At 33.5% G+C, this 18,720-nt stretch overlaps 1 protein-coding gene across 2 annotated transcripts; it reads right to left on the reverse strand.

Moving 5' to 3' along the window:
* Positions 1-214: 214 nt before the first annotated feature.
* LOC110617307 (ABC transporter C family member 12) lies at positions 215-17,773 on the reverse strand. Of its 2 annotated transcripts, none has more exons than XM_021760024.2 (28): positions 17,649-17,773; positions 16,537-16,879; positions 15,452-15,630; positions 14,411-14,450; positions 13,977-14,133; positions 13,675-13,789; positions 13,505-13,585; positions 13,349-13,373; positions 13,083-13,139; positions 12,864-12,929; positions 12,101-12,175; positions 11,806-11,913; positions 11,229-11,363; positions 10,508-10,614; positions 10,313-10,406; positions 9,540-9,707; positions 8,862-9,002; positions 8,113-8,313; positions 7,882-7,980; positions 7,639-7,791; positions 6,984-7,375; positions 5,584-5,764; positions 4,873-5,196; positions 3,413-4,169; positions 2,813-2,934; positions 1,396-1,641; positions 778-1,192; positions 215-590 (listed from the first exon to the last, which is right to left on the reverse strand). In XM_021760024.2, the coding sequence occupies exons 2-28, from the start codon at positions 16,867-16,869 to the stop codon at positions 493-495; spliced, it is 4,869 nt and encodes a 1,622-aa protein (XP_021615716.1). In that variant the 5' UTR covers positions 16,870-16,879; positions 17,649-17,773; the 3' UTR covers positions 215-492. The 2 variants fall into 2 exon arrangements, with proteins under 2 accessions (XP_021615716.1, XP_021615717.1); XM_021760025.2 differs by lacking the exon at positions 17,649-17,773 and adding an exon at positions 17,298-17,638.
* Between the last annotated feature and the right edge of the window lie 947 nt (positions 17,774-18,720).

An 18,720-nucleotide genomic window follows, 5' to 3' on the forward strand; every position in this document is an offset into this window, starting at 1 on the left:
TTTATACCGAAGTGATGGTCCATTGGTCCATCAAAATAGATACAAACTCTTGCATATTCTGGTTGAGTTGTTGAACCGACTGATGCATTGCAAACAGTTGGAAATCATCACACAAATCTGAAATGCGTTATGTTACATTGGTTAAAAATCCGTTAATATTTACCAACAGATATATTTCGGGGATCTTCTTCGTTGATAATCCAGTCGAACCTAGTGTTGTAACATGAAAAAAAAGCTATTATTTATCAACTCTAATTGATTATATTGGATGATCAGAATGATTCTTCATCATATTATTCCCTCTGCAAATAACATAATTGAAGCTACATTCCTAAACTGTCTCCTAACTATAAAAATCAGATTACTACATGCAAATGAGTATACCTGCAAACTAAATTCCAAGATCTATTCTCTACTTTCAATTGTTTCATCTTATCTACACTTCCAACTTTTCACCTTATCCAGCATTTGCTTGATGTTTTCCATTGTTCCCTAACTTCCAATATTGTCCCAATCAAGGGATTCATTTTCATGGTCAAATTCTAACTCCTGCAGCCTGTTGTAGGCCAACCGGCTCATAATACTGAGACCTGAAATAGGAAATAAGATTTGGATCAGAAAGAGCAGGCAAAATTTTTCACGAAATGTGCCTTTCCATGGTGCTGTGATGAAGCAAATAACAAAAGTAACTTCCAGGAGACATGACACAGTCGAAAAGGAAAAGAATGTAACGAATATGCACATGTTTGTTTACATGTATTTGCATGCTATGTTTACCTTCAATTATTCTGTGCAAGGACAACCACCATCTTTCTCTGGGTACTTGGTATTGTTGTAGCGTATCATCTATTTCTTCATTGTGCTTTCCCTCCAGGACTTGCTGCAATGTTATCACTGCATCTTTTGTTTTATTGAGTATATTGTTCTCTTCTGCACTAACTAAACTTTGAAGATCATTCTGCGATAGGCTGACTGCAAGGGCAAACTGGGCAGCAGCAGCCCATCTTGACGAGGCTACCCATCTTCTCTGGTGGTTCAGTCTGTTGATTACTTCTCCATTTAACTTTTCTTTCGCCTCAAATACTAAGCTACGTAAATACTGAGCATTTGCAGGTCCTGTACTTTGAACCATCCTAGAGAATGCACTTCCTTCATTTTGTAGCAGCTCCTCTGGAGTAGCATGTTCCAAAACCTGAAAGCAAAAGTTGAAAATTATTAACATATACGCTAAGTAAATGCTTCTGTAAGTAATCTAGGAAATCCAAAAGTATTAAGAACAAAGATAAAATGCACACGAAAAAAAATCGATTCTAAAGATTCTATTTTAAATAAACTTGGTCAAGGCAAGTAGGAAACAGGAACATTTTCAAGACGAACAATCTATTTGAGGCATACCTGACCAGCATCAAGCACTAGAATTCTGTCACAATCAATTATGGTGTTTAGTCTATGTGCGATAACAAGCATTGTGCAGGATTTAAATTCTTCTCTTATGGTTTTCTGTATAAGAGCATCAGTTCTGACATCAACAGCAGCAGTTGCTTCATCAAGAACAAGAATCTTTGACCTACGTAGCAATGCTCGTGCAAGACTTAATAGTTGCCTCTGTCCGACGCTGAAATTCTCCCCTCCCTCAGCAACCTTGGTACAAGAATCGACTATTTAAGCATAATGGTTTTTATACAAAACTGTCCAAATTCAAACAGAAGACTTTGCAGTGTGCACATATTGATTCCTTTTTGTTTTTTCCTCTATGACATTAGTCTTTGGCATGCAATTGTATAATTGTTTTCATGTATGAATTGCTTAAGCCATATATGTTGATTGAATTTCCACTTGAACAAGGTAACCACCAAGGTTTTCAAACCCCGTAGGGGGTGAGCATTCGGTGGGTTTGGTTTTGAACCGAACTGAACTGAATAAATTGAAAACCAAAATTTTGGTATTTATAAAAATCAAATCGAATTGATTTTGGTCAAAAATTGAATCGAATCGAACCAGTCTGATTCGATTTAGTTTGAATTTTTAATAAATTTTTTATTTTTTATATTTTATTTTTAAAATTTAATTGAAATATTTTAATTTTAACATGATTTAATTTCTCAATATTATTGAAAATAATATACTATTATCACTAATCGGTTCGATTTGATTTTTTAATTTTTTTCTGATCAAAATCGAACCGAACCAAAATAATCAAAATTTTTGAAATTAAAAACTGAACCAAAATGAATAAAAAATCAAATCGAATTTTTAAATTAATTGAGTTCGATCGATTTTTTGGGTTTGAACTGAATACTGATCGCCCCTAATCCGCTTAGTCACTGAAATGGTAAAAAGCCGAAAGTTAAAGTTTAAGGTTGAACTGAAGTAGAACTAGGATTTAAAATTATATAACATACGAAAAAGTGAAAAATTTTATGAAGTTTTTATTGTATAAAAGATAAAATATAAAATAATTTAATAATTCAACATAGCATATTGAAAAAATAAATTATTAACATTATTAATTATTTAAATTGTAAGTGAGTGAAATTAAAGTTTTTATTTTTTTTTTCATTTTTCTTTAACAAAAAGTAATAGTTTTTGGTTAGTGGTTATTAATTATTTTTTATTGATATAATATAATTTAATAAACGAAATAGTGCCGGTTCACTGAAATTGAGTATTTATAAGTTAAACCGGACTGGAATAGATTCTGGTTAAACCGGACTGGACCACATTCCAGTTCTGGATTAAATCAGTCCATCTTGCTGGTCCAGTTCAGGTTTAACAACCATGCTAGCTATATTAATATAGTTGAGGTTCGTACCTCAGCATCTAGACCAAAAGGATTCTTCCTGATGACTTCCTTTAGATGTGCCCTCTCTAAAGCCTCCCACAAGTCCGCATCATTGTGTTCGCTAAATGGATCAAGATTAAACCTCACAGTTCCTAGAAAAAATAAAAATAATTAGAAGTTGCCTGCATCTTTATAGTTAATCCAAAACAAGAAGCATGGTAAATTTCACTCATAATGACTAGCTGAAAGTGGATTAAGAACCTATGCTTACAAATTATTTGTTTGTTATAAGCGAGTTTTCAGGTGGAAGACAATAGTGGATTAAAATCAGGATTAATCTGTGAGGCAATGTATCAGTAAACTTTACTGCAAATTGATATTATTGAAAGATTTGCTAAATCAAATAATTCAAATTTAAATTATTGTTTTGATTTGTTATGATTTTAAGTTAAGATTAAGATTGTTTATGATCTTTTAGATTTTTCAGTTATATTTTGCTATATAAAATTATAAGACAGTTCAGTCTCAATCATAATTTTTGTTTTCCTATCCTCCCCAAAACCAACAGACTGCAAAAAGTGCTAGTGGAAGCTAAAACAAGAAAATCTAGTTATGAATTTGTCAAAGTACCTGAAAAAAGAACTGGAGATTGTGGTATGATACTAAGGGCTTTCCTCAAATCTGTCAGTCCAAACTTAGAAACATCACATCCATCAATGATGATTTCTCCTCTTTCCAGTTCGACAATCCGGAACAATGCATTGAACATGCTAGATTTCCCTGCTCCAGTTCTTCCCACTATTCCTAGCTTCTCACTTGGTGAAACTGCGAAGGACAATCCATGCAAGACTGGAGGAAGTTCAGGTCTATAACGCAAAACAATATCCCTAAACTTAATTGATCCTGAAGCAGGCCATGCTGATGGAGGACGATTACTCTCAATTATAGTTGGTGCTTCAGAAGGCAAGTCTATATAAGTCCCAACACGCTCAACGGAATTGAAACTATTTTCTGCGCGACTTGCTTGTCTAAGAACACCACTCAATAGATTGGTAATATTCAGGGTGTAACTGAGAAGTAGACCCATAGTAGATGCAAAGGCCACCTGGTTATCTGTTCTGCTATTCTGCAATACTGCAAATGTTGCAGTCAACCAAATCATTATCCCTCCTAATGATTCCAATCTTATGGTGAGCCAACGATTTGAACTGATATTCACAAGTGTGAATCTGATGTTATTGTCCATAGACTTCCCACTGATGTTGGCCATTCGATCATATGCTTTGTATGCACGGATACTCGATAAGCCATTTAATGCTTCTCCAAATTGTGCATAAACCGGAGATCTAGTGATGGAATCCAAACGTTTCACTTCACGAGACGTAGTCTGTACAACATACATGATCATAACTAATGCTTGTACTTGAGCAAAGACTTAGTGTCAATATATTAAAAACATTAGATTATTCCATGTCATGGAAATAGATGCTTATAGAAACTGATTGCAGGGAAGTAAAATTTAATAAGATTAAGAAAGCAGACAAACTATTTTCTCTCTCTGTCTTCCTCCCTCCTCAATAACTGCTCTCAGTTGAGTCTATATCAATTATGTTGAACATAAATTCAATCCTTTTGTGATTCTTTAACATAAACTAAAAAGAGAAAGTTAAAGTGTATTATAAATAGAACAATCTGCATGATTGTGTCTATGTTGTCAGGATATGGTGTTCAATCAACACCGTTCAACATTGAGTTTCAGAAGGACATCCTACGTCCACTGCAGTGGTCTATCATCCATTTAATTGCCAATATAAGTACGGTAATCCATACGGAAAGTTATAATCTATACGAGTGTGTATGATTGTGTCTTTTCTTAAGTGAAATCCTAGGAATTGACAGCTTCAAATTTCTTAAGAGCCAAGTCAGCTTATTTATAATTTCTGCAGAGAGAAACTAGAAACACAAAAGGCTGAATTAGGTGAGATGACTTGTGACATGTTAACGAGCAAAAGAACAGAAACCAAATAAATGAACGCTGCAAAGTGAATATCAATCTGATGTACACATTATGTTTGTATTACTTGGTATACCTGGTAGTATAGATAGGCTGCATAAAATAAGATGAGAAGTGGCATTATCGCCCACAGGGATATTGTGCTCACGATGCCAATCAGCACGAATGTGGAAAGCAGCTGCCAGACTTGGTTCAGAAACATATTTGCAAAACCGGCAACATTGCGATCTATTTCACCTAGATCTTTGGCAAACCTATTGATTATCCTTCCTGTTGGGTTAGTGTGGAAGAATAGCATAGGAGCTCGTAGGATTGAATCTAGCATGGAATCATGCAGTCTTTTGGCTGCACGAAGACTTGAACTGATCAACCAAAAAGAGTTTAGCAGTGTCACTGTTACCTGAAACAGAAATATAGAGCAAACCTTTAAAATCTGAAGAAAATGCTCATTCTTACTTTATTCCCTTGTTTTTGTTTTTCCTTGATTCTACATTTATTCTATGACTATTGTAAGGGTAAAAACAAAATAATGAATTTAGCTTCTTTTTTCTGTAGAAACCTAAAAAAATGACACCCCATTCCAAACAAAGATGGCAAGACAATTGTCACCGTGTCAAGGCATTTTTCATGTAACTCATTCTTTTGGTATAACATAATCATATAGATTAAATTATTCTTCTAAATCATAGGAAAAAAGACCTCAAGTTCTTTGAATGACTATGCATAAGGTTGAAAACTTGGCATAGGAGCAAATGAAGATCATAATATAAACCAACAGTAGACATACCTGACCAAGTGATAGAAGTGCATAAACGAAAATGTAGAATCCTGGCCTGTAACCTTCTGTAGTGCTTTGATCTGTCCAAAAGCTTAGCCATGAACTACTTGAAACTCGAAGAACTTCAGTTGATAAATAGAATACAAATAATATCATAACCACCCACGTTCCTCCTAATGAATTATTATACCTGAAAATGTACAAATAAATGCATAAATATGCATAGAATCTGACAAATTAATGCATTCTGAATCTAGGATAAGAGATTAATGCAGCATCTTATTAGCTCCATAAATGAAAAGGTGATATTTATCCACAGAAGAAGGCAAGGATAAGGCTCTTCTAGAAAGTGCAAATTGTGGGGAAGTGAAAGACAAGAAAACAGGAATATGGAAAAGAAGTTCCAGATTTCTATTTAAGGAAGGCGGGGTTTTTACCAAACTTCATTTAATCAACCGCAATTAAGGGGCGAGGTATTGTAAAGTAGTCACTACTTGAGGCACAGAAGACACCTCATACGGCTCCTTGAAGGCCATAAATAAATTTAAGGATCAGGTCAAATTATTTATTTTATGTCTTCTGACCAACAGCTGATCCACAGAAAGACATTGAAGTGTTGATGTCAGCCAGTTCATAATAAAAAAACCTTCATTAATTACATTTGTATCGCAAAAGAAAAATGAAACTAGATTAACAATATCTTGACATTGGTAATTTGGTTCCAAACAAAATGAAGAAAGCAAAGCAACAGAGATAACTTACCCCGTTTCCAAAAAAAAAAGCCACCAAAATATTCATGCACACTAAAAAAAATGAAGGGATCTTGCATGATGGAATTCTCCAAGACAAAACATTTAAAAACACATGTTACTTGTATGTGCACATGAAATGCATATATTTAACATTTGGGTAGCTCTTGTAGAGTTTCATGTTTGTGACTAATGAGTGTAAAAACAAGTAATGGTCATTGCTAATAACCATGCTATTAAATTAGTTTCATCTCGAGTTCCACTTGAACAGTTACACCGACATTGTCCACTAAATTTCCTGACCATGTTACTGGAGCAACAAAGACACTAAGTCTGATAAATAAATATGCATATGAAAAAACCCATTCTTTTGACCAAATGGAGACAGTTTTGGCAATAAGCTAAAAATGGCGATGTCAGAGCACATATAAACATTTGTAAGATAAGTTACACAGAGGGTCTTTATTCTATGGTGTCACGAGGAAACATTTGTGGCCCTAGGCACCTAGAGGTACTTTTGGAAGAGGTCACATGTTCAATAGTTAAGCCCTTCCTCTAAAACTCCGCCTTCTCCCTCACCAAGACAACCACAGAAAGGAATAGTAAAAAGTGTAGAATTATTTTATAAAGCATGAGCCTGAAAATAATGTCCTAGATTACCTCATCAAAACCTTCCAACTTACAACACCTGTTTCTCTTTCTTCTTGCTTGACAAGCACAGACTTCCTTCCTTTCCCTTTTTTTGTGTATCCTCCATTTTGTGAAAATTCATTCAGCTCATCAGTTGCTGGTTGTGAATTTTTCAGGTCAAGACGTGTGCTGTCTTCTTTTCCTTCTGCTGCTTGTTCCATTTCTTCCATTTTCCCAGCATTTTCCATCAACTTTTGGAACAACTTGCCACTCTTAGAGAGTTCCTCAAAGGTTCCTTCCTCTTTAATTGTACCCTCACTGACCAGAATAATCCTATCCACCTGTGGAAGAAAATGTAGCTGGTTCGTAACAAGGACTCTAGTTTTTCCTCGCAATGCTTCCTTGATACAGCTGTTAAAAACCTGGAAATAAATTGAGGTTAGACCGGTCCTAAGCTTTCAAAAGATTTTACTTCGAAAGCCAAGATGGTGAACCAGTTTTGAGTCTGTTGACTTGAAAAAATTATTAAACAAAAGAAATCTCTTTCAGATCAACAGTCATCATATTGAATCATTATGCTCATAATCCTGAATAATGTAAAGGCCACCACAGAATGTAGCAAAAACAACATTGCTCATCAAGATAAACCTGAGATGAGCTTACAAATTTTAGGATGATCTAATACCTTCCGACCAACATGAGCATCTAGAGCACTTAAAGGGTCATCAAATATGTATACATCTGAATTTGAGTAGACAGCCCTAGCCATGGAAACTCTTTGCTTTTGCCCACCACTAATGTTGACACCTCTTTCACCTATCTCTGTGAGGTCACGGCCCTACAAAGCAATTATGAGGTGATAGTCAAGGAGATAACCCAAATTGAATAAAAACTATGACGGTAACACAAATACACGAATCCACTTAACTGGAAGTAAGTCAAGATCATGATGTAATGCTGTTACATCAATAGCTTGCCAATATCTTGTGGGTTGAAACTCAGATCCAAATAGTATGTTGTCACGCACCTGTGAGAATGAATTTCTAGATCAGAAATAGACACAATTGTAATTGAGAATCATTAGAATAACAATAAAGTTGCAGAGCAACACTGGTAGAAAAGAGATCAAAATTGAAACATAGAAGTGGACTCAACTCACAGTTGCATTGAAGATCCATGAAACTTGAGGAACATAGGCTACAGTTCCTCTAACAATGACACTGGTGTTTGCCAAAGAAGGCAGCTCCCCAAGCATTGCTGATATGAGTGATGTCTTTCCTTCTCCGGTCCCACCAACAATTGCAACTAAGCTCCCAACTGGTATATCCAAATTGATATTTGACAATGTAGGCTTCTCAGCCTGGAAAAGGCAGAGTTTTGAGATATATATATCCCATACGGAAAAAAACACATTTTTGACATCATAAAGTACATTGAACCTAATCAAATTTCTATAAAAATGTTTATGCATAGCACCTTAAATATCAATTTGTTAATTAGTATTATAGTCCATTTACCCAAAGCATGAACCATTGCATACCTAGGATTTTGAAAGTTTTTAATGCTTTTGCTATCTCCAAGGAAATAGTTTGCTAGCCAAATTTCTTATCAAATGAGAAAAATTAGGGGTGCATTCAAATTCCCTGAGGCTGAAGCCACTTAACTTTCAAACATCTTGAGCACATGGCAACTAGTGTCGTGTTTCACTTTCTCCTTGGATGAATGATGTACATTGTATCTTTAAATGGTAGTCAACATTTGCATTAATCCGATATGTAATAAAAATTAGAAGTGCAAATTAATAACAAAGCCTATTCCTCAAGAGAAGAAATAAACTTAATAACAGAACTATGCCTACGTAATTCATCAGAAAAAACAAATGCAAAAAGAGAAGCTTTAGAAGTTAACCTTTGAATCCCATGAAAAGCATCCATCCTTTATTGAGATGGCTGGAAGTCCTGGCTCAAGAGGTGGATTTGGTACTAGAATTCTCTCCTCAGCTAAAAATAGTTCCTCTAGGCGTTGCAAAGAAATATTTGCATTTACAACCTATCAATATTTTATTAATAGATGATTATGGACTGACAAACTATTTGAGTAACCTTGTGTTACAAGGAAAGCCCAAGACCACAAGGAACACAAATATTGTTTTAAGTACATGACAAGGCAAAAGATTCCTGTAAAAATATGTGTTCATGTATTGATTAGAATACAAGTATACAATAAAATTATGCATGCACTCTTATACAAAAAAATAATTGTTTGCCTCTTGCCATCTTCGGTATAAAATAAAGGATATAGAAAACTTTTAGAAAGTGAAAGAGTGTGTTGCTGTGAATCATAAAAACTTCTACTTATGATGTTTCTCAAAATATCTCAGATAGCTTGAGTTTTAATTTCTTTTAGTTTTGCATCTAGATACAATGCTCCAACAGAAGACAACTTGGTTTTTCTGTTTTGTTTAACAGCCAGTATGCTCATGTGAAGTTTTATTCTTAGTCCAAACACTTCAAGGAATTGATAATTTGATATAGGGTGCACTGTGTAAACAACGCATAAATAGTGAATCGGAGAAAATTGACAAACCTGACTTAGCAAGTTGGGAAGCATGTTAAGTGGAAATCGTAACACTTGAAATAAAGAAAGTGATGTGAATGCCCTTGCAGGTGTCAAATCTCCACCAAGCAAAGTGAATGTCCCAAATGAAACCAATGTCACAACAACTGGGATACTGTTCAGTATGAAACTGTTGAACTGCAACCAAAAGCAGCTAGTTAGTCAGTTGCTGTATGACAATTTGACATACATCAGTTAGCAGTATATACAACACATATGCAGGACACTTTAATCAATAATGCAAACAGATCCTTTAATTGATATACGATTCTGATAGATATTGTAAATTTGGTGAGCATCATTTTAATTTTGTACACCTAAATTTACTTATAAATATAAGAAACATGAGAGGAACTGGAAAATGATAGCCTAAATGTCATTCTTTTCTTTTCTTTTCTTTTCTTTTTTTTTATTGAGAAGGAGCAGTGTTTCATGATAGCTTTTAACTGTCTATGCAACTACTTATTTATTGTTAAGTTATGCAGCTGTCTATGCAATCAGCAAGTTAGCATTCTCTACAAAACATTTGAGTTAACAATATTAGGCATACATGCCTCCATAGCTAATCGTCTACTTCCATCCATCCTTCAGTTGCGATTTGGAAACAGACTTCACTTAATCACAGTAGCATTTTTTGACAACTGACTATAATTTTAACTAGCTAATGATAAAATCATACTGCTCTTGGCATCCTTCAAATGGATAACAGAAAGCAAATTCAGAGATTATGTTTTCCACCATACAGCAGATAGTAATTGCGCATTGCGGAACCATGACAGCTCATCATTGCGTATACTTTGAACTTTGGACTGGAAACTCTTCTCCCATGCATAACATCTGAAACAAATTTTAAGTAGTGTCAGAAAAATCATTGTTAATGTGTGAGTATGTAAAATTATGAGGAATTTAAGGGTGACACTATTCAAACTCATACATACTTCACAGTGTCCATGGCAGCCAAGATTTCATTCATGAGGCTGACTCTCTTGTCAGTTCTCTGCAGTCCTTCTTTAGTTAGTTTTCTCATTTTGCTTATCACGAATGTCTGTTATCACAAAATTTTAAGAAGAAATAAGAGAATTCATATAAGAAATACTTAAGGAAAGGTCAATTAAGAAAGAGATAATATGATCAAGTAGTTTGAGGCATCTCAAACTAGGCAGTTAACTAAAAAGCACTATTGAGGCATAATTGCTTTTCCAAGCATGCAACCAGGCAATTACTAGGTCAAAGAGGATCCATTTACAAAAGTATACATGTAAGCTACAGATTAGAAGTACCCTAAAAAATAAACTACTGTTTGTTGATTCATCAGTAAATTGTAATTATCTGATAGACTATTATTTATTTCTTTTCACCATGAAGACAATTTTTCCCATTTTCTATATGTAAATGGATGGATTCAAAAGCTACCGTCCTCATTGCGTAATAAGTGGCAAAGTAAAACATTTAATGTTGAGGCCAAAGTACCAAAATATAATTATAATAATGAACTCTTTTTCTCCAAACTGACTCGTCGAAATCAACAGAGAAACTTGAATATTGAATGTGTATGTGTATAAATAAACAGAAGAATATTGAATAATTAACAAAAATATTACACAATAAGAAATTGAGACACTATAAATTTATAGTAACAGAGAGCAGAACGCTTCTAACCTGTACGGGGACCATGAGAACAAGGATTAGTGATCCAAGAAGTGAAGCAACACCTAGTTGCTGGTAGAGGAGAACCATAGACAAGGTGATGCGAAATGGGGCCGACCATAAACCATGTAGTTGTTGGCATATTTGCTGAATGATGCAAAAGGAAAAAAATTATGATAGCCTCAGAAAACAAAATAAAAATGGACAAACAAATGCAAAATTTTGTTTACTGGTTCATGACTTCTAGATGAGGATAAAATGACAAGTGAAGGAGTTGCACCTGATTCTTTTAAAAATTTACTAACGGAGACAACACTACTCTCCTCTAATATCCAACCACCAGTTATATATTATATATAGCGTGTGTGTATGTTTCCCTTAATTTTGATTAATTTTATATGTCACATTTATAAGTGATGTTGGAATAGTGATATGATTAATTTTAGCTCAGTTGCTTTTTATATTTCACATTTACAAGTGATGTTAGAATATTGTCTGGCTGTCATGTCTCCTTTTGCTTATTTTGAATGCAATTTATTCTATTTGTTGCAGAATTTATGCAATTTCAGTGGCCGTTGAGAAAGCATACTTGAAGTGCATTGGCATCTGTAGTGATCATATTTGTTATTTTTCCAGATGGAAAGTTCTTGCGGCTTTCATGAGTTAGTCTCAAGGATTTACGAAATATGGCAGCCACCTGCAATTAAAAAGCAATCTGCTATGAAGAAGGCATCTCACACAAAAAACCTCATTCATTTATTACCCAAAACTAGAATCGAAATCAGACATCTGTCCAATTTCAGAAGTCAAATGACGCTGAATGAGATAGATCAAAAGCAGCTCCATATATGTCCAAAATTGCTAATGCAGAACAATGATCTTACCAAAGTTGATCTCAGCCGAAAACCAACACGCATAACATTCTGAAAGTATTGAGATTCACAGAGCACACCTATTGACTGGGCCAAGGAAAATTAACTAGTCAATTAAAATATTTCACAAGCCATCCATACCAAGGGCAAAGAAAATATAAGTGAATGCAGGCATTTGAGGACCAAAACAGAAAAAATATACCATAGCATGATAAAATTTACTAAGCAAAAAGAAATGTATGAGAATAAGAGGAGGAGGGTCACCATATAAAAGAACAGTATAAAACAAGATTTGGCTCAGGAACTTAGAGAATTGCTTAATATTACTTTTACAAACTAAATCCATGCCGTCGTCCTTTTACCATTTAAATCTTCACATGTGCATATTTCTTCATGTCCCTAGAAGAATTTTTTGAAGAACCTTGAATTTAAAACTAAGTTTGTTTCAAATCATATACTCTTTTCAGGTGAAAATAACCAAATTTGCTATTGCAAATATTATTATACCTCTTGTGAGTACCAAAAGTCTATCATATACCCTTTCTAGTGAGATTAATCAAAATAGAAACCTCTATTTGTGCCTAATAGATACAGTCCAAAAGAACATATAACCAAATATATGCAATATTTTGAAGATTGAAAGAAGAAAAGAACCGTGTGTTTGAATCCTTGTTTATTATCAAAGCAAGACACATTCAGTATGCTAGGGGAAAGGAAAAAAAAACAATATGAAATCTGAAATTCCAGATAAGAAAACATGAAATATGATCCTTACCACTCCAAGTAAAATTGAGAAAGCATAAACATAGCCAATCCAGGCTGGATCACCTCTTTGCATTGACTGCAATATGTAACAAAAGAATTATGTCTTTCAGTGAGTACATGGAATAAAATCTGAGTGGTGTTTCATATCAAATCAAACTTGGAAAAAAGGAAATGCAATAAAAATGAGGCACATCATTCAATTAGTGAGGCTTTGCCGAGAGGAACAAACCTTTAAGAGATGGTTCAGCAAAACAGGTCCCACAAACTGAGAAAGATCATTTCCAATCTACAAGAAGTTCAAAAGTAGAACTTAAACTCTGTGAATAATACCATTGGCACAAAGCTTACTCAACTAGTTACAATGACCAGTTAATGGAACTTGTGGGGGCAGAAAAAAGAGATGCATCTAAGACCATCCTGCTTCTAAATCGCGCCCTTAAACAAGTTAAACAAAACCAACGTCTATGGACAAATTAAGCAGGATCAGACTATTACCTTAAAAACCCCTCCCAACCAAAACCTGCAGAAAACATATGCATGAAAACAAAGAAAAAGACATCAGTACAGGCCATATCTCTAGCCATTCTTTTGTATTACTTGACATTTTACTAGAATTAGAAAAGAAATGAAACAACATGAGAGAACAATTACCTTTTTCCAAGACTATTGTTCAATGCTCTTAAAAGCCTTGGCTTTGGCTTTTGAGATTCTTCAACCCAACATTTTTGGAAACTGTGAAAGTTAAAATAGTTAGAGAACTCCCACAACAGTGACACAGGTTTGACCAGAAGGATACTCAAGAGAAGAAATATGGGGCAAACTTTTTAATCAATGTCTCAGTCTGATCCCATGTGTCCAACTTCCAAACATCATTTTCAGTGATAGGTTTTCTGTAGCCTTGCTGCATGAGTGGAGTCATCCATCCAAAATATATTCCTACCAAAGGGTGATAAACCAATATAATCAGTAAGCAGTTTAGAAATTTGCAACTTATTTACTTAGTTATCCTTAGTACCATGAGTTAGATCTCTAGCTGGTGCACAGCTTTTCTATTGTCTAAAACAATAAATTGAGAAGTCAAGAACTCTTGTCATTGGGCACGTTGAACTTAATATCTACTTACTGGAAAGTAAGTTGACATGCCTCTCAGGACATGTTTGCTCTGCTCCAGGAAGCACTTCATATTCACCATTTTCAGGACAGTCAGGTTGCAGAATGGTGTAGCCCGGATAAGGATCCAAATTGGGAATGTAAACAAGAAGAAGAAGACCGAACAAAACCTACACCACAAAAATGGTGATGAACCCTAATATAATTGACATGGCTGAAAATGGTTTTGAAAAAATTAATAAAAAAGAAAAGAAAAACAAAGCAAAACCTAAGGTTAAACTTTCAGATCATTCTATGCACAACTTGGCATTCTAAGATCAGCAACGATTTGTTATAGACAAAATTCCACATTGTCCCATGTTACTATTATTTTCCTATGAGGTGTTGCTATCATATTCATATGGAGGACTCTAAAAGGACAGGGAAGAAAAATAAAAGGAGACAAACCTGGCAGAAAACAGCACTGATGTGCGTATACAATACAAATCTGCATAGTAGACATAGAATTATTAGTATTTCCACCCAGTGCGGATTAAAAGATTTTGAACTCCCGCAATATAATTCTACAAATGCAAAAACGCAAACATTTCTAGAATAACCATAAAATATCTAATTGAACTAATCCAACTTCATCTTGAAGTTCATACATACACTGTATATAAATGTTTTTGAGGTTTATATATCAAGAACTAGAATCTTCCTCATAATGTTTAAAGTTAGTTGCACAGATGTAATATAACTTATCCATAAAACAAGTCATTTCTAGAAATTCCTGATCTTTAATTCTAAAAGCCACTTTAACATATTATGCAAATGTTTATTTAATAAGTTCACATCACTTTAATTCTATTTATTATCTTTTACAAAAAGAAAAAGAAAAGAATGATCTTCATTCTAGAAACCTGATATGCATTAAAAAAGAAACATTAAAAGAGTTATTAAGCATGCTGTTACATAATTGAACAAAAGTTCAAAAAGAGGTTCATGCAAAGTACATAAGAGAAGCCACTACCCTGCATCAGAATATTTCCTTATTTAAGGGACAAGTTTTTGAGTTCTGATAAAATATTCTCTTTAGATATTCTCACAAGTTTATCACATTTACTCCATCCAAAAATCACTTTATAAATTTACATTTGCTAACTCCCAATTGGTAAGTTCGGCAGAATTCCAATTTTCCTTATGGTCAAGCATAAATTCACGACACATATTTAGCACTAATGCTGCACATTTTCAACTAATTTAATAACAATAACATAAGCTAAAGAAATATCCTCCATTATAAAGTACAATAATGTTCTAAAAATAAAGTTATGGTCACATTAACAATATTTATGTCCAGAAGCCAAAAATGAAAACAAGAAGATAGTAGAGGTATCAAGAGTCAGTTACTGCCCATATAACTTTCAAGGTTTCACTGTTACTTGGGAAAAAAATAAAGAGAAATATAACTAGGATTATTAGCTGGAGAGTGAAAGAATAAGTAACCTGCTATAGTAATCACTCATAGAAAAGATTATATTAAGCATTGCAGCTTCCCCCACCAACAAATAAATAACTCCAAATCGCACATACCACCGAAACTGCCGGATATAAATTTTAGTTTCCAAACCAACCATAAGAAGCATGGAAAACCAGGCAAAGGCCTCAATGAACAGGGATACAATCTGCAAGAGAACCGGGAAAAAATTTACTTGGCTCATTTCAAAAGGTAATCAATCACCTTGCTTTAGCAAGCAGTTTTCCTGTATTCTGATAAGAAATAATTAATAAAAAGTATACTGGGAGATCAAATCATGAGCTCATAAGTAAAAGGGCAAAAAACAGATTAAATGGTTAATGGATTAGAATTTTGAGACAACAATGCGCAAACTCTGGTACATTTGTAAACAAACGTTATTCCATTGGGACATAAGAAGCATAATTTCAGTTTATTGAAAAAAAAAAAAAAAAAAAGAAAGGAAGAAGTATAATTTCTCTCTCTCTCTCTCATGGTGGACAGATACTAAAATTTACTGAGCAAAGGCAAAAGACCTATTTCTGCTTTTAAAGTATAGATCAATAATCATATAAACCCTGAAACTTTTTTGGATCCAGGTATATCCTTTAAGTATTAAATAAATCAATAAAGAAGATTATTCTCAATAGAACAATATCAAGTTTTACAATCAAAATGAAGTTGGTGATGGTGATTGAATTTGGATTAGAAGCATAGTCCAGTGTACTTTGATCTATTGCTAAAAGTTGAAGGACTTATTTTTCTTATTTTAAAAATGTCAAGGACCTAAAGATATATTTGAATTATTTTAAAGGCTTAAAGGAGTTATTTGATTTATTTCAATAGTTAAAGAGCTTGTTTGAGCACAAAAAAGAGTTCAAACAAAGTTTAAATGTCTATACGACTATTGACCTATATTTTTTCAAAATTGTCCTTTTGCTTTCAACAAAGAATAGGATATAACCATCTTCCAGATTTGACAACTTAACATGATCCAAGTTTTGCTAAAAAAGAGGAAGTCAACATTTCTTAAGAACAGTTGACAGAAGCACTATTAACAAATGAGGAAACTTACCTCAAAAGGAGCAAGACTAATCTGGCCATCCAGGTTAAAAATGGAGATACCCATCACCAACCTGAATAGAGGTTCAGCTGTGCAAAGGCCAGCCAACAACGCCAACATGTAATTGTAGTAATTTGTCCTTAGGCAATACTTTTCAGCTTTTGAATTCTTCTTAATCAGCCATATCCGATAAAAGCACAAGCCCAAAAGAACTAAATGAGAAATGCAGATCACTAGAGAATCAATGGCGCAGGGGGTGTAAGCACCAAATGCACTATCCGCTTCTTTTGCCCAAACCCCATTTCTGGCTGGTCTACAATACCAGGCCAATGGCTCCAGTGCCATCCTTCACCACCTACAAAGGATAGAAAATGAAGACACATTATATGCAGACACAGTTTCCTAGCAGAAAGTTCGCCCCTATGCCTGAAACAACAGAAATTAATCTCAATTCTAATATTTGCTAAGTCAACCTAGTTTAACCGTACATTGAAAGATAAACTGAAGGAAAATCTGACCACCCTCCATTTGGTTCAGATAAAAGATGAGAAATTTAAGCTTCACAAGCTGGCAACTGTTTAATTTGAATATCAAACTAAACCCATTTCAATTTCTCTCAAGATGTTGCTGTTTAACAAGTTTCAGCAATCAAAGAAGACCACTAACAACAGAAAAACAAATGATACCCAGTCGTACAAGAAACAGAAGCAATGTGAGATTACAAATTCAGAACTCGCCTACTCACAAATACAAAGAAAATTACTTAAGCTTACTCTCTCAAAGCTGCACCTATGGGTAGCCGGCAGGCTCTAGTTTAATCATTACGAATTCAAACTCACAATTGAAAGGAAATGGGAAAAATCAGTCCCCCTCGCTTTGATTAAAGATTGAAAATTGAGAACCAAGGAAGAGAAAGGAGACCAAGAAAAGGAAACCCAAGTCCATTAAGTGAGCTAGTCTGAGTTAGCTTCAATGGATATCAACAAGCAAGCCCATTAGCTGAGCTTTTCAGCCATTGATTACATGTGAAATGGGTACAGTCATGCATATAATGAACACGTGAAGATGGGTTTATTCATGCATAGCCTCATCGATAACAGGAATTTGAAGAGAGAAATAGGTACCTTCAAAAATAAAGATTGAGTGTTCACAATCTTACGAGCTAGTTTAGCAAGTGTATGAAGGTGGAGTGTGGCCTGGAGTTGCATGGTCAATCACATATATAAATTTTCGAGGAATCAATAAATTATGTTATTACTACAAAACAAGAATGAAGAAAGGACCAACGAGAAAGAGACAAAATAAGTGTAGGTTTGCAAACGTCACGGCTTACGTGAGACATGAAAAAGAAGAAAAGAAAACAAATGACTCTACGTGGGTTTTAATCCAATTCCAATAATTGCATTTTTCAATTTGGAAAGAAGACCGAGCAAGGAACGTTGATATCTAAAATTAAATAATGTATTGGTCAGTATTTAAATTTTAATATAATTTTGATGTAAATACTCACATGATATAAAATCATTGGGGAGTTAGTGACACAAGACGTGACTTGTGCATTTTTGGAATTAGCTTACACAGATTGTGCAGCGACGGACGCAATATTCACCCTCAAATAGAGATAGAACGCAATATATATATATAATTTAAAATAAATTAGAGATTGATAAGTCACATCATTAAATTTATATAGTTAAGTGATATTTATATTGGGTGTGGCACACTAAACATATATATTTTTTTAAAATTATATTTTTATATTTAATAATTTTATTAATTATTATGTCTGTAATAAATATAATTTATTATTATTATTATTCTTACATAGTTTTTTAAATTTTATTTTATTATTAGTATGTGAGTTTTTAATTTTTTATAAATTTTAATATAATATATTAATTTATAATTAAAAAAATCTAAAATTTAAAATTAATTATATTTTTAAATAATAAAAAATTAATATATATCTATTTTTTAATTATAAAATGTGATAAATGATATATTTAAATTCATAATACATTTTTTAATTATATTTCTATTATTAAATAAAAAATTTATATATATATATATAATTAAATTTTAAAATAAATTGATGAGAAATTGATAAATAATATAATTAATACTATATATTTATGATTCGTAATGTAAATATATTTATAATTTTATTTTTATATAAAATAATAATTAATATATATG

This window comes from Manihot esculenta, chromosome 6 (genome assembly GCF_001659605.2).
Source record: "Manihot esculenta cultivar AM560-2 chromosome 6, M.esculenta_v8, whole genome shotgun sequence".
Taxonomy (NCBI): Eukaryota; Viridiplantae; Streptophyta; class Magnoliopsida; order Malpighiales; family Euphorbiaceae; genus Manihot; species Manihot esculenta.

Excerpts from the sequence above, each read along its gene's own strand:
- LOC110617307 (XM_021760024.2), bottom strand. The coding sequence starts at position 16,869 with ATGGCACTGGAGCCATTGGCCTGGTATTGTAGACCAGCCAGAAATGGG. Across the intron at positions 14,134-14,410 it reads TCAGTGCTGTTTTCTGCCAG|GTTTTGTTCGGTCTTCTTCT; the intron begins GTTTGTCTCCTT and ends TTTGTGGTGTAG. Across the intron at positions 1,193-1,395 it reads TAGTGCTTGATGCTGGTCAG|GTTTTGGAACATGCTACTCC; the intron begins GTATGCCTCAAA and ends TTTTGCTTTCAG.